This window comes from Taudactylus pleione, unplaced genomic scaffold, assembly GCF_031769625.1.
Source record: "Taudactylus pleione unplaced genomic scaffold, aTauple2 ptg000218l, whole genome shotgun sequence".
Lineage (NCBI taxonomy): Eukaryota > Metazoa > Chordata > Amphibia > Anura > Myobatrachidae > Taudactylus > Taudactylus pleione.
The window spans coordinates 7,258,628-7,284,437 of NW_028284620.1; the positions used below are offsets into that span (position 1 = coordinate 7,258,628).

The following is a 25,810-nucleotide window of genomic DNA, read 5'->3' on the forward strand; positions in this document are numbered from 1 at the left end:
CGCTTTTATTTAATCTGGCACTAGATCCCCTTATCGGGCTGTTCTTTAAAGAAACTAGATGGCGAGGCATTATGTAGGTGCAAACAAATAATACTTTTGAATTGATATCAGGATTCAAGATTAACTACACCATAACTGTGGCCATACCCTTTTTCCTGAGGTCAAGTTGGGTTGGAGGGACTCCTTTCTATTTGAATGGGCTTCTGATGTTGGCATCACATATCTGGGTATTAAAATTCCGACGCACCCTGCTAATCTATGCGACATTAATTATTCCACTCTCCTGTTAATGACCATCTCAGATTTTAATAGATGGTCCCATCTTCCCCTATCATATCTGGGTATATGTCATTTATATAAGATGATATGTTTCCCCACATTCCTTTATATTGCACAGATGCTTCCAATAATCCCGCCTAACAGAATTCTGGCAACTTTGAATAAGGCACTGACAAAATTTATATGGGCGGGTAAACATCCAAGAAAATCCTTGTTTAAGTTACAGCAAAGAAAGGAGCTAGGAGGGGTTAATTTACCTTGTCTTCGTAATTATGCTTTGGCCGCAAACTATAGAGTGGCGCTGGACTGGATCGGCGGCTCTGACGTTTACATGCAGTGAAATATTGAACAAACCTTCACTCCTGATTGATTGAAGTAGGGAGAGCTATTAGAGGAGTGTGTAATAGAGAGACCAAAGACAATGTTTTGCTGCATTCCACATGTTTGGCGTGGAGATTAACAAGATCTAATTTAAATGTGTCCAAAAGTAACTATCTTTCTGCAATTATGGGGGAACACGAACTTTCCACCCAACCAGAATTCACCTATTTTTATAACATAGCACGATGCTGGACTAGGTTATATTAATCAATTTTTGGATATTGATTATTTAGTTCCAATTATTAGATCGCAGTTACAAGATAGATTTCCCTCCCTTTCTATACCATTGTTTCCGTATTTACAAGCTGTTAGTTACACTCAAACTTCCATAGAGTGTCAAAATTTGAAACTAGATCAGTTGTGCTCTCTAGATAGGATATTATTCTACAAGCCTAAAGACCCCCTACTACTTCCACGATATATACATATTCCCGTCCTGAGCTTGATTTGGAAACTGGCTCAGTGGGTTTGTTAAAATGGAAGGCGGCATTCCCTGATCTCAGCATGATGACTATGTTAGAGGCCTATATGAAACTCAATAAAATTTTAGTTTCAGCATCATATATGGAAATGCATATAAAAATATTGCATAGGGCCTACTTCACCCCGAAACTAAAATTTGTTACAGGGGAAGCTCAAGATTCAAACTGCTACAAATGTAGAGCCCTCGGTGCAGATATTATGCATTGTTTGTGGTCTTGTTTTCAAGTTCAGTCCTTTTGGAAATCTATCCAAACTTATATTAATACTGATTTAAAAATAGAATTTACGATCACTAAGGAGTAGGTTTTTTGGGGTATCTATCCAGTTTCTAGGGAATGTAGATTAACTAAAGGTAATTGTTTTTTGCTTATTAAACTGGCAGCTGCTGCTGCTGCAAAAAAAAAAAAAAAAAACTATTCTGTCACACTGGATCTCAACAGAACATATCCCCATTCATTTCATACCAAATTCTCTTTCCCATAGTTTATGGATTGGACCGAATCTTTCTTTATACAAAGAGAAAGTGACAGGAAAATTTTTTGATGCTTGGCTCCCATATATTTCTACACTTTCCGATGTTATAAAGGCTGCAATGAGAAAATGTTTCGGTTTAACATCCTGGTACAATTTGAAAGTTTTTAGCCGCAGGTGTACCATTTTAACAATTATATTTAACTAATATTATTAATATTAGTATTTTATTTCCTTGTTTCTGTATTTTATAGATTACAGAATGGTTATTTCTTTGCCACTGTATTAGTGTTCTAATCTATATGTTATGTATTATGGTTTATACCTGACATTGTAATACTTATTGTAAAGCAATTTTGTCAGTCTGTCAATAAAATTTGTTGAAAAAACAAAACAAAAAAAACCAACTCCGATATATCCCCTCAAAGTCACTCTTATGGAGCATACACACGGTCAGATTTGTCAGACTTGTCAGATTTGTCAGATGAACGATTGAACGATTTGAACGATTTTACCAAAGTTTTGAACGATTTGAACGATTTTTGACTGCATTAAAATGAATGGAATCGTCCAAGTCTGTCAGATAACGATATCTGACATCTGATGTGTTTGCAGTCAAACGGGAACGCGCATTGTAGATCGTCCATCGTTCAGGCATGTCAGATATGTTAGATTTTCCTTCAGATATGAACGACTGAACGATTTTTAAATCGTTATCGTTCATATCTGAAGGAAAAATCTGACCGTGTGTATGCACCATGAGAGGAGCTGGAATGGGACCTATGGACGGACCACAACAATCACACCAGGCTTTTTAAGAGCCATAAGTGGAGTGAAAGAAATTAGGGTAGCGTTTTGAAACTAAAGAATGGTGGGAATTCTATTCAAAATGGATCTCCTGTAAGAAGGAAGGGTTATATACTATTCTGTGACATTCTACATACAAAACACACAAGCTACACAAATACACTCAGCTCACGGACTTAACCTTCATGCTTTACATACAACTCCACTCTTAAAAGTTTTAAATTGTCCCCCTGAAATGTCAAACTGCTTGGCCTCCAGCACGCAAATCATAGTTACTAACATGGCCAGGCTTCAGTTCCAGTCCTTTAAGAACTCCAGTCACCTCTTGAGTCAATTACAACATAGATTTCATAGTCCATAGTACGGAGACTTTTTGTTACTCTTTACATATCAAATGTATTCTTTTTTTATAAGATGGCTATAGGGGGTCTTTGTTAATCGTTAAAGCCAATGTAGTCTGACCATCAAATAGAGCAGGGGTAAGGAACCTGTGGCACGCCTGTTGCTGTGGAACTAGACATCACAGCATGCCCTTCCAGAGTTTTAGCATGCCTAATAGCAAAACTGTTTGAGGGAATTCTGGGATCTGTAGTGCCACAGCAGCTGGAGTGCCACAGAGGTTGCCAAACCCTGTAATAGAGGAGCGGGGAAGGAGTTATTATTTAGCAGACAGCAAATGAAACAAGTCTAGATTTTTGAAAACCTTTATAGTTAAAACAAAAAAAGTGCCATTTCAGAAACTATTATAGTGTTCCCGCTAGGCTGTTTTAGCGGGACACCGCACCCTGCCCAATTTTAAAAGGGCAAAATTCGCCCTGCCCTTTTAGCACCACCAAGCTAAAACAGCCTGCCCTGAGCCTTCCCCACCTGCAGGTGGGAAAAGTTGCAGTAACTGATCACCGACAGGTGAATAGATGCCGTGCGCATGCCATCTATTCATTGTGAGATATGAGCTTGGGGGAAGCCTAGCATCTCCGTAAGTGCTGGGAACGGCTCCAACTGTGATGACTTAGGGGCGTGTCATAAGACCACGCCCCCTCCCTGATAGGCCACAAACCCTTTTTGGGTGGGAAGATGTCTTCCCCTCGAGTCTGCGCCCTGCCCTCCTTGCTTTCTAGCGGCAACACTAGCTTACACAGTCTGATTTACTATATGAAAATGTTAAATCATTGACAACTAATTTTCTATATTCTGCACAATTGTACAACAGCAGCATTTACTTTTTCCTGCAGCTCATTCTTGTATTTCTCTGCTTCCTCGATGAAGATGGTCTGTAATTTCTCACACTCGCCGGTGTAGAACTGCTTGAGTTTCTCCTCCAGGTCAGATAGCTCGGCGAGATGCTCATCCTTCACCTTCTGGAGGATCCCTTCATAAGCAACCAGCAAGTCGTTCTTCTCCTTCTCTAACTTGTCACAAGTACTGGATGCGGACACTGCAGAAGAGGAAACAAAAAGCATTACAGTGTGTCTGTAACGCCAACAGCAGTAGTCAGAGTGATTCGGGCTATACTAAGTCCTTTTATGAATAACTGCACCTCTGAGTCTATAGAGATCAAAATCTGTGGACTTGTTCCCTGGACTGCTCTGAATCTTCAGCACATAGCATAATGAGCTTTAAAGAGCTGTAAATCATAGCAGCCAATCATGTTAACTTAGAAGCTAGCTTAGTTCCACTAATGAAAGCTTATCAGATTGGTAGCAGCTGCTTACATAAAATCGTATTATTGTTTGTTTATATGGCACCACCCTACAGCATCATACAAAAGGGTAAAACCTTCACAGCGCATAACCACGATATAGTACAGATATCAACATACCATTACTTACATACATAATTATATAATTGCAGTGCTCTGATTACATAATTATGTAGAGTGTACAGAGGGAGATGGTCCAGCTTGTGAGAGCTCACAATGTAGAGAAAATATGGATGGACACAAAAAAAAGTGCGGGGAACAAAGTTGAGGAGTGCAGGGGATGGAGATTAAGGGGAGTATTCAATGAAGAAATTAGCTTAGGTGTTGGAGGAAAGTCTGACAGGGCATTTCAGAGGTTGAGAAGTTCTAAAGGTGAGAGTGGGAGGCAGCAATCAAGGTGGAGAAGAGAAGGCGGTAGTTGGTAAAGTGATGTGGGAAGGAGGGAGTGAGAGTGGAAATCTAGGAATGAGCAGAGTGGTTGAGGGTATTCTAAAATGTTAACACTCCCTCGAATTCAGGAAAGCGCAAGTGCACATCACTAAAAAGTAAAATTAGGCTGGTTACAAATAGTAGATGAATGCACGGGTTAGATACAGGATCTCGGCATTCTGAGAACCGGCATCCGGTCCACTGGGGTGATAACTACTTTCCCTATGCACATGTGTTTTCACAGCAGTACATATTCAGTTGCATAATGGACAGAAAAGGAAAGGCTCCATACATGGCCAGGGCCATTCAGACATCCACAGGTCCTAGGTACTGAGGGTGCGTGTCCAAAACCAATTAGGACACGCCCCATCAGGTTTGAGTATATAAATCTGTCAGAGAATAAAGTGCAGGGTTCACAACTCCAGTCCTCAAGTAACAACAAAAAGTTAAGGGTCCTATACACCCGAACCTCAATTCCCTGCTCTGCCGACACCGACCTGCACCCAAAACCACCGACGGGGACATAGATGATCGGTGATCCATCGGAGGATCAGGGAAATTAACATGTTAAAAATCCTTGACTCACCGATTCTGACCATTTTCAGTTTTGGATCTGGGAACATGTTGAATATCCATAGACCATAGACACAGTGGTCGGCCAAGGAAACTTACTGCAACAGATGAAAGACATATCGTGCTTACTTCCCTTTGAAATCGGAAGATGTTCAGCAGTGCCATCAGCTCAGTACTGGCAGAAACCAGTGGGACCCAGGAACACCCATCTGCTGTTCGGAGAAGTCTGGTTAGAAGTGGTCTTCATGGAAGAATTGCACCCAAAAACCCATACCTTTGAAGTGGAAACAAGGCCAAGCGACTCAACTATGCACGAAAACATAGGAACTGGAACGCAGAAAAATGCCAGGAGGTGCTCTGGACTGAAGCATCAAAATTTGAAATATTTGGTTTCAACAGAAGGCAGTTTGCTCGCCGTAGGGCTGGAGAGTGCTACAATAATGAGTGTCTGCAGGCAACAGTGAAGCATGGTGGGGGTTCCTTGCAAGTTTGGGGCAGCATTTCAGCAATTGGAGTTGGGGATTTGGTCAGGATTAATGGTGTCCTCGATGCTGTGAAATACAGGCAGGTACTTATCCATCAGGCAATACCATCAGGGAGGCGTCTAATTGGATCCAAATTTATTCTGCAGCAGGACAATGACCCCAAACATACAGCCAATGTCATTAAGAGCTATCTTCAGAGCAAAGAACAACAAGGAGTCTTGGAAGTGATGATATGGTCCCCACGGAGCCCTGATCGAGTCTGTCTGGGATTACATGAAGAGACAGAAGGATTTGAGCAAGCCTACATCCACAGAAGATCTGTGGTTAGTTTCTCCAAGATGTTTGGCACAACCTCCCTGCCGAGCTCCTTCAAAAACTGTGTGCAAGTGCACCTAGAAGCTTTTATGTTGTTTTGAAGGCAAAAGGTGGTCATACCAAATATTGATTTGATTAAGATTTCTCTTCTGCTCATTTACTTTGCATTTTGTTAATTGATAACAATAAACTATTACCAATTCTATTTTTGAAAGCATTGTAACTTAGCAGCATTTTTCCACGCCTAAAACTTTTGCACAATACTGTATATAGAATTGTTTTTTTTTTTCATTTTTGTAGATCAAGAAATATTTAGAACACAAAAACAGCTCTGTTCATATACATACTTGGAAACTAAATGATAATTTATGTAATTGGTTGTGTGTATATTTAATTATGTACACTATAAACTGCTTCCCAAGTCCAACATTTAGCTGTTCTATTCCTTCTAGGCTGGGGTGTGAGGATGCTTGCAGCAAAACTAGGCAGTATCACTGGTAATATATAGCTCCCCCCTGAGGGGCCTATTCACCATCACTGTAATGGCCTGTTAACCATGCGGAAAGTTTTCGGAGGTTGCCTGCGAGAACAAGCGCCATCTTCAGATGGCGCTTGTTCTCGTAGTCCTATGGGAAGTAGTTCCGGGGCTGCTAAGAGAGATCTCAGCGGATCCCTCCGCCGCCTCCTCACCGACACCCTGGCAACTTTGCACATGCGTGACCTCAGGTCACACATGCGAAGAAGCCTGCGACAGGAGACGGGTAAGTAATGCAGCTACTTGTGTAGCTGTACTACTAATTGCAGGGATGATGAATTGCTCCGGTGATAAAGTACCCCCACCTCCCCTGCTGCGAGGTGGATATTTAATCACCTATACCATACGGCCCCTGATGATGAATAGGGGCCTAAGTGATTGTTTATTTGCTAAAATTAGCAGGGAAAATACTTGCAATAAAAACATAGAAATTAAAATATGCCCTTCCGTAGGCAGCGCATAAGAAATATAATTGAATTTGCTTCTTCATGTGAACAGATATGAACCTCTAAGTCTCATTTGAGAACATAAAATCATGATTACTAGGACTAGCTGGGCTTCATCTGGTTTATATGTTTAAGTTGTGGAACATCCTATGTTGCCCAGAACCACACATTGCAATAAACAAAAAGTTCCTAAAAAAAAGGGAAACTATTTCTAATGCAAAAAAAAATAGTTATTAGATATTCACCCAATTTTTACAGTGACTTAATGTTGGGAAAAAAATAGTTTCTAATTTAATTGTCCAGCTCACATGTCTAGTCTGAGAAGATGTTAGTCCCTCCTTCTCTAATCCCCCCCCCCCCCCCATTTTTATTGTATATATCAAAACATAATTGACACATGACAATGGTATTCTGTGCCAGTGAGAGATATAAAGACTGCACAGAAATAGTGCAAGGGGTAAAGAAGATATCACCATTGTAATTATACAAAAATAAATATTTTTTTTTGATTCTGTAATTTGATTTCTGCTTATTTAAATGTTTGCCCTCTGGTTACCTGACACACAAGTCTGCCAAAGATCTATCTTCAAAATAAATGGATTTGAAGAATTTAGCGATAAACTTAGTACAAAGAAAGAAAAACAGTTTGGAGTAGCTATACAGTGCATTTATTTTTCAACTAGTGCTAAGCATTTTGTGACCACTTAATATTCAACCATTTAGTGTAAATCTTAATATTCATTAAACATTATGGACTCAATCCTATTAGGTGCGAATTGCGAGTTTGTTTCTTGAAACTGGCACACTTCGCAGCGAAGCGCGTTCCAGAGAATTCTCCAATCCAATTAAAAATCCCTATTCGCACTACTCGCAGCGGAGTGGTGAGAGTTGACTGCCAAATGAGATTTGCGAGAAATGCATGAAAATGTGGGGAGACCATCCTGGACCCCCCAAAATGGACAATTTAGTTAGCAGGACCGTATAGAAGGCTGTTTGTGGGCAGAAGATAATGTAGGTTTTTAAATGGTGTCAAATGGCTGATTTGTCTTTTTTTTTTATGCAAGAAAATGATGAAAAACAAACTTTTTTCGTTTAAACTCAAAAACTAATTAAACGAAAAATGCAAAAAAAAAGTAGAAAAAGGGTGATTTTGAAGTACTTTGAGGGCACCTTGAAAAAAATATATTTTTCAACTAAAAAAAATTATTGTAACTAAATTTGTGGAGCCTAAATCAACGGAAAAGTTTGATTTTGGGGTAATTTGAGGCCTTTTTTTAACCCCAAAAAATGAAATGTAATTATTGGACAAATTAAGCTAATTGGAAACTTGCAAATACCTACTTAGTCATTAGGGGGGTGTCCAAGGGGTTTCAGCATGGTGTCCCCACATTTTAACCTTAAAATATAGATTTTCCTTTCCATCTCTCACCCTCAGGGAGGTGCGAGTGGAAAGTTGCGAATTCAGTGCGAGTTGTTAATTGGATTACAAAATGAATTCGCTATGCGAATTAGAAGTGAAAATAGCAACTCGCACCTCGGAATTCGCGCCTAATAGGAATGTCCCCTATGCAGAAGTTTCTCCTTGGGTCTTCCTTCTTCGTTCAATCAAAAGTTAAATACCATTTAAGAATGCATCTGAATTTTCTTAGCTTTAATTCTTTAAATCATTGTTTTCTTTTCAAAATCTCTGAGAGAGAGAGAGAGAGAGAGAGAGAGAGAGAGAGAGAGAGAGAGAGAGAGAGAGAGAGAGAGAGAGAGAGAGAGAGAGAGAGAGAGAGAGAGAGAGAGAGAGAGAGAGAGAGAGAGAGAGAGAGAGAGAGAGAGAGAGAGAGAGAGAGAGAGAGAAAAGAGAGAAAAGAGCTCGGAAGAAGAATGTTCCAAAGTCAGACTGCTCATTACATGTGCCATATGACTAGCTGCCACTGTAATTCATGACACTACGTAGAATAAATTACTAGCAGCAAGAAGAAACAAATCAAGGGGAAACAGCAATTGCCAATATTCTACTATAAGCTTGACACAGTGATTTATATCTTAATAAAAATTAAAAATAGAAAAAAAAGCACCACAATTTTAATTAGCTGCTGTTTGAATTATTATTATTATTAGGTTACCCCCCCATGATTTATAAAGGTTGTTCTTGTTTTATAAAAGTTTAGAGCATTGCACCTAATAAAGCACAGCACAAACTACGCTATGTTGTTCTTTACATGAATTGTACACATTTCAAATGCTACCGCCACAATGACATTCACATATTTTATTTGTATAGAAAATAAATATGAAGAGAGTGGACCCACAGCTTCCACCAGAGCTTATAACAAAGCAGCCTCAATTCCAACATAAATAAATGTAACAAATAACAGACTTTACATTTTGTATTTCTAAACTTTACATAAACTTAAATAACTTGTTTTAATACATCCAAATACTGTCAGTAACATGTATACTATTATTTGTGTATGGCTCTGCAGTAAAACACAAATATAATAACCACATCTGACAAATATATGAACAGCCATAAGCATTAAAGTATCATCTGTAATATAAGCAGCCCAATGTCAGACTAGTTGAGTGGAGGTCGCACCACCCCCTCAGAGCTCTTAGTGGCTGCTAGACTGACAAAGAGTAGGTTCCATTCTCCACCAACTCACATTCAGTCAATGTCAACAGTGAAAGCCAAATGGAGGCCAAAGTGTACGCCCACTGCGTACGCCCTACAGCGCTCACTGAAGGTCTCATAGTCAGGACACCCAAACTCCTACCTATGGAGCTACCATGGACTTTTTCTGGCCACAGATGTAGGCCGGTAAATGCACAAGCACGTCCATGTGGTGCCACTGTGTGATCGCAACAGTCTGCACTGTTCACGGGCTGTTACTATACTACATGAGAAGAGGTGTCACAGCAGCTGGACTTCTACAGAGTTCTGATGCCAGGAATGAGTGATTGTCATTGTGTTATAATAATAAGAGAGGAATAAGGGCATGGAGATTGGAGGAATAGGAGCTGGCAGAGGCTTGGAAGGGATGCGGGAGGAATAGGGGGCAAATAGGGTGGAAGAGAGACAGGGGCAAATAGGGTTGAAGAGAGATGGGGGCAAATAGGGTGGAAGAGAGACTAGGGAAATCATTTCTCCCCCTTATTTTTTAAATGGGGAAAGAGCTGAACATGCCACATTACTATTGCTACCATTCAACTAGAAACATTTTTGCACCACCAACACAAATAGCCTTGACTGTCTTCTACAAACATTTACTATAGATCACATTTTGTCCCAGATCTTCTTTCAGATGTGAATTAGCTCATGAAATTCTATACATAAGGGTCTACCACAACCCCTCCAAGCTTTTCTGTATGGACAACATAACAGAATGCGTTTGAAGAGCTTTTGATAGATGGTAAAAGACATGACACAGACACAATGCTCTATGCTTAAAACAGACACAGGAAAAACAGCATTTTAAGTACAATGTAGCCAGTTATTGGATACTGCAAAAAAAGAAAAAGAAAAAAAAGTAAATTCCGCTTCAAACCGCAACATTGTATACAAGGCAAAACTCACAATGGCCAACTCTAAGGGTGGGTACACATCAGATGATAGGTAATTTGATCTCACGGATTGGGGTGCCATATCGTGTACCCATGACTGAGTGCTCCAGCCCTGCGAAATAGGGAGTCACATTTGCTGTTCTGAACAGCAGATGTGACGATCCAGTGGCCGACAAAATGCTCCTAGATGCAGCCACTGAACAATATATTGCGCACTATATCGTTCTGCGTGTATGGGAGACCTATGTATTATCACATCGGTAGTCCCCACAATCGTCTGATGTGTACCCAGCCTAACAGATAAAGATTTAACAGGCTAAGCCTTAAGCTGGATACACACTACGCAATCTGTGTTACGATATATCGCTCCAACTTAGATCGAAACAATATACCGTGTGTAGGTCCAATCACGCATCTCCCGCATCGTCCCATCTACTGCACAGCAGATGGGAAGATCCGCTGAACGACACCATGCTGCTAAATGCAGCATACAACGCAATACATCGCTTTGTGAAGTGTGTACGGTTGGCATAATAAATCGTACTATCGCGTTGTCCAAAGCATCATCGGATAATCTGTTCACCAGCGGCCGGCTGTGGTGACCCATGGGGTCCCGCAGTATAGAGGAAGAGGCCAGGAAATAGCCGTCAGCCAAAGGAGATCCTTGCTCCTTCCCTCCTCCGAAACAAGCCTCAGTTTCGGGAAACTGAGGGCATCGCTGCCCCCTCCCCGCCCACAAACGTCAGCAGACTCTTAATCACCGACAGTCTGCTGCCAGTCTGTAAGCGAGTTAGCAGGACCCAATCTGCACACTCGCAAAATGGGTCCTGCACCTGCGCAGATTCCTAATCATCGGGAATCTGCGTGCACTGCTGAATCAGGCCCTCGACCCTCAGCACCCCAAAAAGTGCATGTTTTCCAGGTCTCCTCACAGAATCACAAGTGAAATAATTAGCTCCAAATGTGGATCCTTTAAAATGTGTCAGCGAGTAATTTATACACCTGTGCACCTGCTGGGTGACCTGGAAAACGTGACCTGTGTGGAGTCCTGAGGATAGGGTTTGAGAACCACTGCTCTACAGTGCAAATAAACCTTTGATGACTTTCTTATAAGAAAACAAAAAAGATCTACTTTAAAAATAACCTTGATCCTTAGCCTAATGGTTTACATTATCTAGCACTTCACTTTCCTGGCTAGGCCTATGCATTCATCAGTCTGCTTGGCGTCTCTAGCTGCTTCATCTGGGTGCAGGCAGTCTAAACTAAGCAGTACATCAGATTACTTCAGTCGGCTTTCCGACTGCTATCCGCCCAAGCATGGTTATCCATAAAACCTGGACTGTTAGGGTATTTTGAGAACAGAGTTTGGGAACCTCTGGACTATACAATATTGAAGATATATTGTTCCTATCCGCATCTGAATAATATATTGTGCAATATATCATATAGTGTGTACCCAGCTTTAGAAGCAAACCTGGAAAATAAGAACAGGAGAGCTGCAGTGGGGAGGTGGTATAACCATGTGGCATGTGCTGGATGTAAGATACAGTCAGGTGCATAAATATTGGGACAGTGACAGAATTTTCATATTTTGGCCTCTATTCACCACCACAATGGTTTTGAAATGAAACAAACAAGATGTGCTTTAACTGCAGACTTTCAGATTTAATTTGAGGGCAATTACATCCAAATCAGGTGAACGGTGTAGGAATTACAACGGTTTCTATATGTGCCTCCCACTTTTTAAGGGGCCAAAAGTAATGGGACTATCAACTCAAAAGCTATTTCATGGACAGGTGTGGGCTATTCCCACATTATTTCATTATTAATTAAGCAGATAAAAGGTCTGGAGTTGATTCTAGGTGTGACATTTGCATTTGGAATCAGTTGCTGTCGACTCTCAATATGAGGTCCAAAGAGCTGTCACCATCAGTGAAGCAAGCCATCATTAGGCTGAAAAATCAAAACAAACCCATCAGAGAGATAGCAAAAACATTAGGTGTGGCCAAATCAACTGTTTGGAACATTCTTAAAAAGAAAGAACGCACCAGAGAGCTCAGCGACATCGAAAGACCCAGAAGACCACGGAAAACAACTGTGGTGGATGACAGAAGAATTATTTCCCTGGTGAAGAAAAAACCCTTCACAACAGTTAGCCAAATCAAGAACACTCTCCAGGAGGTAAGTGTATATGTGTCAAAGTCAACAATCAAGAGAAGACTTCACAAGAGTGAATATAGAGGGTTCACCACAAGATGTAAACCATTGGTGAGCCTCAAAAACAGGAAGACCAGATTAGAGTTTGCCAAACAACATCTAAAAAAGCCATTACAGTTCTGGAACAACATCCTATGGACAGATGAGACAAAGATCAACTTGTACCAGAGTGATGGGAAGAGAAGAGTATGGAGAAGGAAAGGAACTGCTCATGATCCAAAACATACCACCTCATCAGTGAAGCATGGTGGTGGTAGTGTCATGGCGTGGGCATAGTATGGCTGCCAATGGAACTGGTTCCCTTGTATTTATTGATGATGTGACTGCTGACAAAAGCAGCAGAATGAATTCTGAAGCGTTTCGGGCATTATTATATGCGAATATTCAGTCAAATGCTTCAGAACTTCACAGTGCAGATGGACAATGACCTGAAGCATACTGCAAAAGCAACCAAAGAGTTTTTTAAAGCTAAAAAGTGGAATGTTATGCAATGGCCAAGTCAATCCCCTGACCGGAATCCGATTGAGCATGAATTCACTTGATGAAGACAAAATTGAATGGAAAATGCCCCAAGAACAAGCAGGAATTGAAGACATTTGCAGTAGAGGCTTGGCAGAGCATCACCAGAGATGAAACCCAGCGTCTGGTGATGTCTATGCGTTCCAGACTTCAGGCTGTAATTGCCTGCAAAGGATTTGCAACAAAGTATTAAAAAGTGAAAGTTAGATTTAGGATTGTTTAGTTTGTCCCATTACTTTTGGCCCCTTAAAAAGTGGGAGGTACATATAGAAACCGTTGTAATTCCTACACCGTTCACCTGATTTGGATGTAATTACCATCAAATTAAATCTGAAAGTCTGCAGTTAAAGCACATCTTGTTTGTTTCATTTCAAAGCCATTGTGGTGGTGAATAGAAGCCAAAATATGAAAATTCTGTCAAAGTCCCAATATTTATGCACCTGACTGTATACCACTGAAGGGTCTATAAAGGATCTGTGTCAGCATGTGTGCTCATTCACATGAAAAATCCAAATACCCTAATATGCAGGAGATAAACATTCCCTTCAGAGTGTCCAGAAGTACAAGCTGGAAGCAGATGCTTATAGTACTAAAAGCAGGTGTGCAGCTTGGTCAGTACAAAAGAGAATGACAAAAAATACATCTTTGTATATTGCAAAATATGTTAAGTTCATATATCTTGCATACTTTCATGCTAAACCATAATTGCCAACTCTCCTTGATTGTCAGAGAAACTCCCTGAAATAGCAGCAATATCCCTGACTCCCTGAAGAGTCTAGCGATCTCCCTGATTGTACCTTATCCCATTAAAAATAAAAAGATATATACATTCAAATGGGATCATGCATTCATGCATATAATTTCCCTGCATTGGTTATAAGGCACAATGATCTCTATGGCTACATGCAATTTCTGAAACTTTAGCTGTGTTTTCATCAACAAATAGATCTTACTAACTGTTTGGGGATCATTAACATGTGGATGTAAAGCAATGTTATGACATGCCTCTCAGATGTAGCAGTACACGTCACTTTACCGAAACGCTCATAGGTGCTGTTTTCACAATCTCCCTGAAATGCTTTTTCAAAAGTAGGCAAGAATGCTCTAAACTGTATAATATAACATAATGCTCTTCAATATTTAAAATATTATTCTAGCCACACAATTACAAGTAGGTTTCCTTTCTGGTTCTCCTGCCAAATAAAGTAGACAAGATTAAGTATGCAAGTATGTACGGTATGGGGATACATTCAGTATCCTGGCACAGGCCGGCGCTTAGAATCCTGGAACTGGCATCCTGACCACCGGCATCCCAAAGGTTAAGTAGCGGTGTTGGGGGGAGGATTAGGTTTAGGGTGCGGGGAGGGGGAGGTTAGGCTCAGGCACCAGGGAAGGAATGTTAGGGTGGGGAGAGGGGGAGGACACCTACGGAAAGGTGTCAGTATCCGAATCCTATTGGGGTGTCGGCGTCTGAATTTTGACCGCCGGGATCCAGAGTGCCGGCATCCTGTACCCATCCCACTGTATGTTCTGGTTTCTCCATTGTTTGGCTCTGGAGGCTTGCAAATAAAGCCACAATAATATCAAATGAATTTTCTAAAACACTAGTATTGCACCAGCATATATGGTGCCAAACTAACATTGCCCTTGACTATGCCAGTCAGTAAAATTGAAACAATATGTCAGGACATCACATCCCACCAGACCCTCAGCACCCCATCCCATTTTTTCCAACCCTGCCCCTCTCCATACTCTTTACCATCATTGACTTTTCTCTCCTTAGTATCTGGAGATTAAATCATGGCCCTAATCTGGTCCTCCCCCTCCATCCACCTCCACCCTAGACCCTATCTGCTCTCGCCTCCTCCACTCCCATCTCCTGCTGCTTGTTCCCATCTTGCCCATCTAGTCAATCTCTCTCTCATCAGCCACTGCCCACTCCACATTTAAACATGCCCTGGCCTCCCTCATTCTTAAACACACACTTGATCCTGACACTCTCTCTAGCTACAACCTCATCTCTCTACTCCCTTTTGCCTCCAAACCTCTTGAGTGTATTGTGTCCAACCGCATCCACTGAATCTGCCCCCCAGTAAAGTCAGCAATAACCTCCTTTCTGCCAAATCCAAGGGCCACTACTCTCTGCTCATTCTCCTGGACCTTTCAGCTGCTTTTGACACTGTGGAACATCCTCTCCTGCAAATTCTCTATTCCCTTGGTCTGCGTGATATTGCCCTCTCATGGCTTTCCTCTACCTCTCTGACCGTTCTCTCAGTCTCCTCTAATGACTCCACTAACCCCCCCACACTCCCAACCGTTTCACTCAACCCATGAATGCTGCCTCTCCTGCCTCCAAGATTTTGCCCGTGCTGCTCCTCACCTCTGGAACTCTCTCTGTCTTCCTATCAGACTTTACACCTCTACAAATTTTAAAACAGGCTCTCAAGATCCACTTCATCAAAGTGTTCCAGCTCTCATCCTAACTCACTGCCCCATGCTACATGCTCACTGTCCCTGCACACTGTCACCCCTGTATATCTGCCCCCTCCTTCACAGTGTAAGCTCTCACTAGCAGGTACCCCCTCCCTCATATGCTTTTCCTTCCCTTGCTTCTACCACCATATCCTCCCACTGCCTACATCAGTACCCAACCTCTGGAGTCTGCCACCCTGCTGCATGTGTGAGGTTTATGACTGCTGGTGCAGCAATGCTTATAAACAATGTCCGTATTCTACAATGCTCTGTATTGTAAGTCACTCGTTGCCGTGATTTTTGTTCATGTTTGTGTTTCGGAACTTTGTAAGGTGCCATATAAAGGATTATAATAATAATAGCAATAATAATAAGAATAATAAATGGTAGACAAAACCTTGTGCTTTGTCCTTGGTTTTAACAGGGCACCAGACATGTGTTCTCAGCCTCCTTGCAGCATAGTGTGTACTACAGTATCTACTTAATACAGAGGTTCGAAACTTTTTTGAATCACGGCGCCCTAGTACATCAGCATTGTTTTCATGGCACCCCTAAGCCAAAAGTTTGTTATTGAGAAATTCAGAAAACAATGTAGTGAAGAAGTACAGTGAAGTAAATTGTGCTGACCTGTCATCCTTAGGGTCAGTTATGTGGTGATGGACAGGTTTGTGCTTCTGTTTGTGCACATATTTACATTACAATGACCATAAAGAATTTGATTTGGTGCTGGACCACCAACCTGAGGCACCTCTGCAAGTGTCCCGAGGCACCCCAGGGTGCTACAGCGCACAGTTTGCGAACCACTGCCTTAATACATGCTTACATAGGACTCCATTATATTGTACCCAGCATATAACTCTGCAGGCAAGTTTGAAATAGACAAAAAAAAAAAAAAAAGAAAAAGAGATAAACACACTCTGGCCAAAAAGCGTGTACAAGCCTGCTATTACATTATTTTATCAAAGTGTATTAAAGCTTCAAGAACACAAAATAAATACTGCAAGTTAATGACTTTGTACGAGGTCCATCTATTAAACTGGTTAGTAAGCGTGCATACAAATAAAAGCATTACTTTATTGCCCACTCATCTTTAGACTGTTTTAATGTGATTAAATGCATTAGTCAGGGCTGATCTCACTAAAATTTGCTGTCTGGATTTTGTCATGGAGAACTCTCAATCTTGTTAAACTCCATTTACATTAGACCGTATTAGGGAATTAGCCAGCCTAATTCATGTGAAACCGGTAATCATTGAGTACAGTCAAATAAGGCTATGGAAACTCCTTCCACAACGCCTTTATAATTAAGACCTTTGGGACAGCAAGGTCACACAGCAGTTTTAATACAGTTAGTTCGCTATCTGTGTGGGGTTTATATGTTTCACATCGTTTGTGTGGGTTTGTTTCAGTGCTAAGGTTTGCTCACTCAGTACATAAAACATACCATGACAGAATAGACACTAGTGAGTGTGGGTATGTATGAGATAAGATGAGCGGTTCGGGTTGGATTTCATTCTTCCAGCCAAATTTGGATCTGAGAACGAGGCCACAGGTCATCACTACGGAAATCTAGGCTCTCGCATGTTTTAGATTACATATAATTTGTGATCCAAACAAAAGACTTAAGATCTCCGTAAATATGGAGTATGACTTGGTACTTCCTGCCAAATTCAGATATGAGAACGAAGTCAAAACCAAACCACTCATCTTTACTGTGTATGTGGGATAGAGACTAAAGACTAAAACCTGTCATGTCAATCTCTGAAAAAGCACTAGGCTGTGATAACCATTTCCCATCACCCCATTAGGTGTAAACAGAATATGAATTAAAAATATAAATGCATCAGGCCTTGGAAAAGAAACCTATTCCTTTTTGGATTCACTTTCTGTAGTTATTATAACTTTATACTAGTCACCATAAGAACAGTATGGAAAAGTGTATACAGTACTTGTGATATTTGTATAGAGCTACAACAATGTAACATCAAAATATGCATTTATTTCATTGTGCTATCAAAAGAAAACCATACAGAAGCTGAAAATAGATGGTTTTACAGGGATACAAAACGGTTTTATTCTTCAAGGCTTAGCTTACAAATCACAGAGCTGTGAACCATGGCCAACTTCTAAAGAAACAAGGTAGCTAAAAAAAAAAATAAAAAAAAAGTGAGCATGCAAAAATATTACATGGGTAAATAACGAGTATGTCTCAGTTTTCTTGCTATAAGCTCACTTTAATTTAATTTTTTATTTTAATTTATTATTATTGGATAGAGTTTTAATAATTTAAATTATTTTTGTAATTTCTCCATTAGGACATATCTGGTATTTTTGCTGTTTCTTTTATCCCCTATGCCTCTCTCAAAGTACAAGCGATCCGTACTGTGCCATTTGAATAATGCAGCTAAGGCCAGTGGCGCTCCTCCTCTCCTCCAACAATCTCCGACTGGTTCGCTAAAAAAGATTTTTGTATGGAGATGGGGAGGACAGTCTGACATCTGTAAATGATCAATGCGAGACTTTTAGAGATACTTGGCTTTCCTGGCAGAATTTTAAGGACTCTGGGGGGGGGGGGGGGGGTTGGATAGAGTATCCTTGAAGTTCCCAATCTCCTTCCTGTAACAGTGACCCCAGGATCTGGTTTGACGTCACCTTAGATATGGATACACTCATACATTTTGCTTATGGAAGAGTAATCCTTAGGTAGCCCTAATTAAATGTATTTTTGGAGGTTAGTTTTGGTAGGCATGGTACTCATTGGACATGGAGCATTTTCTTCTCATTTCCTTCCGCTATCCCCTCGTTCACTTTCCTTCATTTTTTTTTATTCTCTCCTTTTTCTTTTATTTGCAATCTTTCCTCTTTTGTGTCCTCTTTACCCTTCTCCTTTTAGTGTTTATTTAGTTCTTTCCATCAAACTCGGGTTCTCCGACTATGATTTTTGTAGTTATTGCTGTGATTACTATATTACCCATTGCAATTTGACATTCTGAATCTGATTGTTTTTACGCTTCTTGTACATTTGTTTTTTCTTTGTAAACCCAATAAAGATATTATGCACTAAAATCAAACGACGTTAGGCATACAAAGAAAATGTCAAAATCTCTATTTAATAAAGGTACCGACTTTATTAAAGAGTTACATTACAGGGGCAGGAAGAAGTAATAAGTGCAATGCTCAGACTGGTACACACACACAGAGAAGAACGCATACTGATTTCACTGGAAGCATACCCGAAAGCATCTCATAAATCACAAAATAAACAGCTCTTCTATAAGAAATGCTGCTGTGTAATATGTGGGCTGTAAACCTGTTGAATAGTGATAGATCACCACTGACCATGTGCTGCAAGAACTTGTTACATTGGTGCTTGTGAGACATAGGGCCTAGCACTCGTACTCCTGAACAATATATGAGCAGCATTACCTCAACATTTTTACAAGAGAAAAACTTTTTTCTTTTTAAATTAGGTTTCACTACACTTAACGTGGAATGTGTGATCAACAATTATCACTTGGACCAATTTTCTACAAGAGCATTTGGCCAGTAGAGACACTGTCCAACTTTAGTTGGTAGCTTACCATTCAGTTAACCTTATTCTTGCTTATAAGGGGCCAACAGCCCGTTGAAGATACAAGACTGACAAAGTAATAATACTTTTGTTATTTCACATAAAATAATCTAACTCACTTGAACACAGATTTTAATATTCAAACAGTGCATTTACTTCATCGTTAATAGATTCAAACTTACAAGATTCCCTTAACGATGCAGGTGCACACATTTCACTCATCACCTATATGCAGATTGTACAAAACGGTCCTTACTATAGACTTATTTCCCCTATGGAGGTGTGAGAGGTTTGGCTGCACTTTCCCAGCACTGCTCATCTCACCTCACATGCCCGCTCTGTATATGGCATCATGACCATGGCTTTCAGCTGTCATTACATGTGGATGTAACCTGCATGACATACAGGTTACACAAGATATGGTAAAGTGCCATTATAAAGTAATAGCTAGAAGGGGGACACTTGTACAGCTGTCGTATATTTAATCTTCATAGGACAGACCTCAGGCTTCCAGGAACCAAAACTCACTTAGCATTTGTAAATGATGTCCAAGGGCACAGAACATGCACTCACCTAACGGGATGCAGTTTATAGACCGGCGGACTAAATGTCTATATAGACACTATATAGGAGAAGCCCAACGGGGGACTTAAGACAGGCATCTAAATACTAATGCCTAACGTAATCCCGATGACAGCGCGAACGAGGAAAGTCCAGGCAGTCCTCAGTGTTAGCCGCAATGGGAAGGGATTGGGGGGAGTTAGGATTAGGGAGTGTATCAGGGTTAGGGTTATGTTTTTTTTTTTTGGGGGGGGGGCGAGATTAGCGCTAGGCACCCCTAGGAGGGAGAGTCAGGCACCCCCCCCTGGAGGGGGTTGGGTTTAGGATGCGAAGAGAGGGCGGGGGGGTTAGGTTTAGGCACCCCGGGGGGGGGCTTAACGTTAGGCACCACTCCCGGAGGTTTTAGGGTTAGGCACTGGGGTACTTACCAGCCAGCATCGAGATCTCCTCCTGTCGGGCTTCCCCTGTCGGGATTTGAACTAAACAGCCGCCCGTATTTCATACAGATTCCCTCTTTAACACTAAGAGGCTAAGGCAGTGTTTTCCAAGGACAGTTTGCACAAAAAGGAGCCATTTAATACAATGATGCACAATAAATGTATCAATGTGCTGCCTATTGTAGAATGACATTTCTAATATTATATTCATATGCCCAGCTGTGGATCTACCTTGTGGAGCTGTCACACCCCTGCATCAGAAAGTAGAAGTTCTATACTCTGGATCAAATGCACAACAGGTAATAGTACAGATGTGTCCTCATACAGCTAGTCTCAATACATCATGAGGTGCGAGTGAGCCGCTCTGAGTGGTGTAGTTTAAGAACCTTTTAATTTTCGTCTTCATCGCACAGCAGATGCGACGAAACACCTCTCAATCTGTACCAGGAACGCTGAGCTGTAACTTTAACTGCAGAGTTATTAGCTTTGAATATGTACAAAGTCGAAACTGAAGCACAAGGGTCGCATATAAAATTAATCCATGCAGTCTCGTTCAGCGGGTTTGCGGCTTCACATTGCGAATAAGAGGCATGTTTGAGTGAAAAAGAATCTTGGCACGGGACCTGGCGCGCCAAGAAGGGCTGACTGGCATGACTGCGGCAATAGTGTATGAGGACACCTGTATATCTTGTAGGCTGGTAGCAAATTACTGCAGTCTTATTTAAACTCTTAATCTGCACTGGGGAATATTTTATATAGTGATAGTACAGCAGAATTTACAGATGATGCCTACATACAAATACAGCAAAAACCACGGCAGATTCAACAAGCATTCTTGCCGTAGTAATAGAAAACACCCCCACCATGTAAATATAGCTAATTAAAATGCAAGAGATCTCTTAATGAAAACCCACTAGGGGCCGTAATCAATTAGAAGCGAAAAGCTAAGTTACACGAAAAAGTTTTGCCAATTGCGACTTTTCGCCAGGCGGAAACTTATCTCCATATTCAATTCCATCCGCTTTCACGCACGTGAAAACGCAATGTGATGTAATATGCGAAAGAGATCCGCCAAAGAATAGGTGGTGGAAAAAAGTGCTAAATTGCTATTTAGGGGTGCAAAGGTGGGGAAAGCACTCAGCACCCTTGGGACAGCCCCCAAAAGGATAACTGCATCAAAAAAAAAACCTAAAAAAAAAAAAGGGAGGAAGACCCCAAAAAAACACTTTAAAAAAAGTGGGCGAAAAAGTGCAAAGGGGTCTGCAAGTATGGGTGAGGTGTTTTTTGGATTGCAGGTGTATGCTGAAGGTGCGTTTTTTAAGTTTAAAATAACTTCACTTTAGCAACTTTTAAATATGCTTGCACCCATTTCGAAGTACCCCAAATTTGACCGGAATACTTATTTACTCCCAAAAATACTGCTTTATGCCATTCTTCACCACTTGTGCAAAGAAGCTAATTAGTGGCAGTTGTGCGAACTGAAGTACCCCAAACAGTTTTCTTAGGGCTAAATCTGGCACTACTACATTGATCCCCAAAGTCTGCGCATTTTTTTTGGGGGGGGTGGGTTCAGGCTGATTTCCCCGTTTCTGACACCACTTTTTGCCTGTTCTTACATCGCGTGTCTACGTTTTTGCATATTTTGTAATTGAATAGGGTGAATCGTGGGTACGTGCCCGATAAGTTTCCACTGCTAAAATACGAGATGTAGGTGAAAAAGTATCGCGGGTGCGAAACTTATTGAATACGGCCCTATGTAGTAACCTAAAAACTACAATTAAAACATTCTACATCATTCCAGGTCGTATAATACATATACTAGTATCCAACACTTTCATAAAACATTTCGACAAAGCAGTGGTGCCACATTACACTGCGCCTATGAAAAATCCACCCAGTTACCTTGAAAGTGCAATTCTCAAAATTCTAAATGTAGGATTTGTAAACAGGTTTCTCATATTACCAGAACCATTTGTTAACATGGCAGAAACTGGTATATAACTCTTCCTTATGAGCTGTCTGTAAAGAACACTCCTAACACTGCAAAGTGACCACCACTCCTACAGTAATACCTTGTAACCCTTAAACACTTCATAGGGCACTTTATTTATAGACCCCTTGAAATACACTTGGATGGTAAAGAAGTGGATTAACTAGAGTAAATAATAATAAAAAAAAAAAACTTAAAAAAAACTATGACATGAATTTGGGAGAATATCTTTAAATAAAGAAGATGCATTACTTCTGTATTTCTTACACTATTGGTGACAGCATTAGAAAGTAATCCCGTGGGCGGAGGAGGATTGGGTGACAGTTATAGTATAGTCCGACATTTAGATAACCTTCTGGAGAAGTCCAAATATTATTTTGCATGCAGCAAAAACGAAAGCCTGTACGACATGCAGATAGTGGAAATTGCAATTTACAGGTGATCTAGGACAAAACCCTCCCAAATCTCTAAATTTGGCTGCACACTTTCTTCCTCTGCATGGAAAGGTGGACACACTCTTTTTTTGGCTTTGCTCCAAACAAGTTCTTGTGTTATTATACTGAATATTGGAAACTTCCATTGCAGATACTTCGCTGTATTAGCACTAGGGTTACCTAGACAGGTGACCAGGGGGTGTGATCAAAACTACAGTCTGGTTCAGTGGAGGATTTTACCTAGGGGCTGCGGCCCCCCCAAGGAAAATTGGACACCCCAGTGACAGTCTAGCAAGTGGCTTCCCATTGGAAGTGCTCCATGCTAAAATCACATAATAGACAGGCTGTCCCAGGGGAGTGTGTTTTCTCCCCCCTGGGAATGACTGTCTGGACTGCAATTTGCAGGGATAGTGCTTCCAATGGGAAGACACTCCCCTGCTATAATGTCAGCCCTATCTAGCTTCTAGGGACAGTAGCCGATGCAGTCCTAGAAGCCTAGGGTTCCCGCTAGGCTGTTTTAGCGACATGCCATGTCCTGGCTGATTTCAAAAGGGAAAAAAGTGCCCTGCCCTCCTGGTGGTGCCCCTCTACAACTACATTAAGGGTACAGTCACCACCTGCGGGCCGCAGTGTCCCGTGGCTGGGAAAAATAGCGGTGCAGCAATCACCGCCGGTGAACAGATGCCATGCGCATACGCACAGCATCTATTCACAGAGAAGAGAGAGCTTGGGGCAGCCCGTAACGGTGATAAGGGGGCGTACCTTAAAGACATGCCCCCTTTTCGGGCACACTCTAGAGGTGCCCTCTACGTTCTCTAGCGTGAAGACTAGAAGCCTGCATGTTAATTTGTGCTCATGTGTGGATAGACCCCGGGAATTAGAGGTAGGATCTACCGCTCGCCAGGTTAGAACCATTTTGCCAGATTTCAGGCAATTTTCTAACCACTCAAAGTTCCTAATGCCCCAACATGCCAGCCTAAATGCTACCCTGGCATCTCTCCGGATCCAGTTCCCTGAGTCCCTCAAGCTCCAGCCCCCACCCCATCTTCCTACGTTCCTCCAGCTCCAGCCACCCACATACCTCCACTACACACCATCCACACCACTGTCTGTAACAGCCACGCTTGCTCGGTCATAGATGAAGTTGACTACTCGCTCTTTCAGGATCGGTCTGGAAGAGATAGAGCCTCATAGCCAGCACCTATAGCCAGAGTCTCACAACTGCCGCTGCTTCGTGCCTGGCGGTTGTAGATTTGGTTCCAAGACATGTACTGTCCGAGATTACCACTATCCGGACTGTCTGGAGAATTTCTAGACTGTCCAGGGTAATCCCGGATGGATGGGTAGTAACGCTGATTAGTATAGATGTGTCCCCATACACCTATTCTTCTTGCTCCATATTGCACGAGACACCTGGCACGATTCCCTTGCTGTGCATTTTTCCTCAATTTACCATCTTAATCTGCATATAGTATACTAGGCAAATAGAATTTTTTTCCCCCCCATAATTTTAATTGAGTTTAAATAATGAAGTGAACAGACCCATTCATTTCAATGCTTGTAAATGCCTACTTTCTTTTTTCTCTGCATGTCAATGGTTTAGAACTTCAACATGCTTGAAACGAGTTAACTAAAAAACGTATTTTATAGGTTAACCTATCCTATACACATCACTGAGGAATAGGTGACTGGTTATCCATAGGCACAATTACTGAACAGATTAGATGATTAGAAAATCAACCCAAAAACCACTAATACTATCACTATTTCGACAAATCATGTTAGCAGACATGCCGAGGGTTTACATTCACTCCTCTCTCCACATTAATGAAAAAGCATACTTACCGACTTTCCCATCATCCTCTCCAGGAGCAGCCCGGAGAGGAGACGCTGTTGTCAGCTTTGGTGGTTGGGCAGACGTCAGTAGTCCCTGCCACTTTTACGTGAAAAGCCCACGATTCGTGGGTCCACGATGAAGGGATGGGACAAATGACGTAATTCGCGACATTTAGCCCCGCCCCCTCCTCACAGACCTGCAATTTCCTAGTATAATCTCCCGATTCTGCCCACTTAACTAGGAAGTGGGCTGAATGCGGGAGATCTGCCTACTCTTGAGGGTGCGAAGTGCTACCCGAAAAATCGTAAGCCTCCCGCATCTTTCGGGAGAGTAAGCAAGAATGAATAAAAGACATGTCAAATATTTATTATGTGCAGTATGATTCTTGTAATTCTTTATTTGGAAAAAAAAAAATCTTAAAAAACGAGTTTAAAACAAACAGCAATTCCGGTGACTGATGCAATCCAATAGTATTGGATTTTTGCACAGGGAAACCCAGTTTATATACAGACCTGACTATGGGCCTCATTTAACAAAGAGTTTTATCACAAAGACAGATAAAACTCGTTGTTTATGATAACGGTGCTCCAGCCAATCAACTCCCAACGGTCATCTGTTTGAAAAATGACAGTTGAGAGCTGATTGGCTGGAGAACCATTTATCATAGGCAACGGGTTTTATCACTCTGTGAATCAAAAAACTCGTTGTTAAATGAGGCCCTATGACTGGAATGCAACAGAAATTGACTGCACACACTACCCTATTATTTAAGGGAGAGCTGTTGACTTAGGACCTGATTCAGAGTTTGAAATAGACAGAGCAAGTAACTGTGCATCTTGCTGCACTGCAGGTGGGGCAGATATAAAATGTGCTGAGAGAATTAGATTTGGGAGGGGCGTGTCCAAGCTGAAATCTAAATTGCGGTCTGAAGGTGCCCATCCACTAGCAGACATGAAAACGACTGCACGATTACGACACTGTAATCGTGCAGTCGTTTGTCAGACTGTGATGAGCCTGCACTGAACGAGCAGTCGTTTAGTGTAGGCACAACAATCTGCAAACACGCTCAACTTGACGTTATCGTCAGGTTGACCAGCATGTTTGCCCGATGGTAGAGGTCTAAACGACCAGCGGGCACGCGCATCACAGGTCATTTTAGACATTTTAGCAAACGATTGAACGATCATTATCGTTCAATCGCTCAACTTAATAGTCTAGTGAATGGGTACCTTAAGAATAAAACTGACCAGCATTTGTGGGCTACATGCAAAAGCAGACAGTATTTACCCCACATGCAAAAAAATGTATGTATTTATGC

At 41.4% G+C, this 25,810-nt stretch overlaps 1 protein-coding gene across 3 annotated transcripts in view; it reads right to left on the reverse strand.

Moving 5' to 3' along the window:
• The window catches only part of MTUS1 (microtubule associated scaffold protein 1), a 221,233-nt gene that overhangs the window by 12,290 nt on the left and 183,133 nt on the right, over nt 1-25,810 (reverse strand). For all 3 annotated transcript variants that reach the window (XM_088478757.1, XM_088478758.1, XM_088478759.1), the window contains one exon: nt 3,642-3,856. In XM_088478757.1, the coding sequence (XP_088334883.1) occupies nt 3,642-3,856 (215 nt within the window). The remainder of the gene's footprint in view (nt 1-3,641; nt 3,857-25,810) is intronic.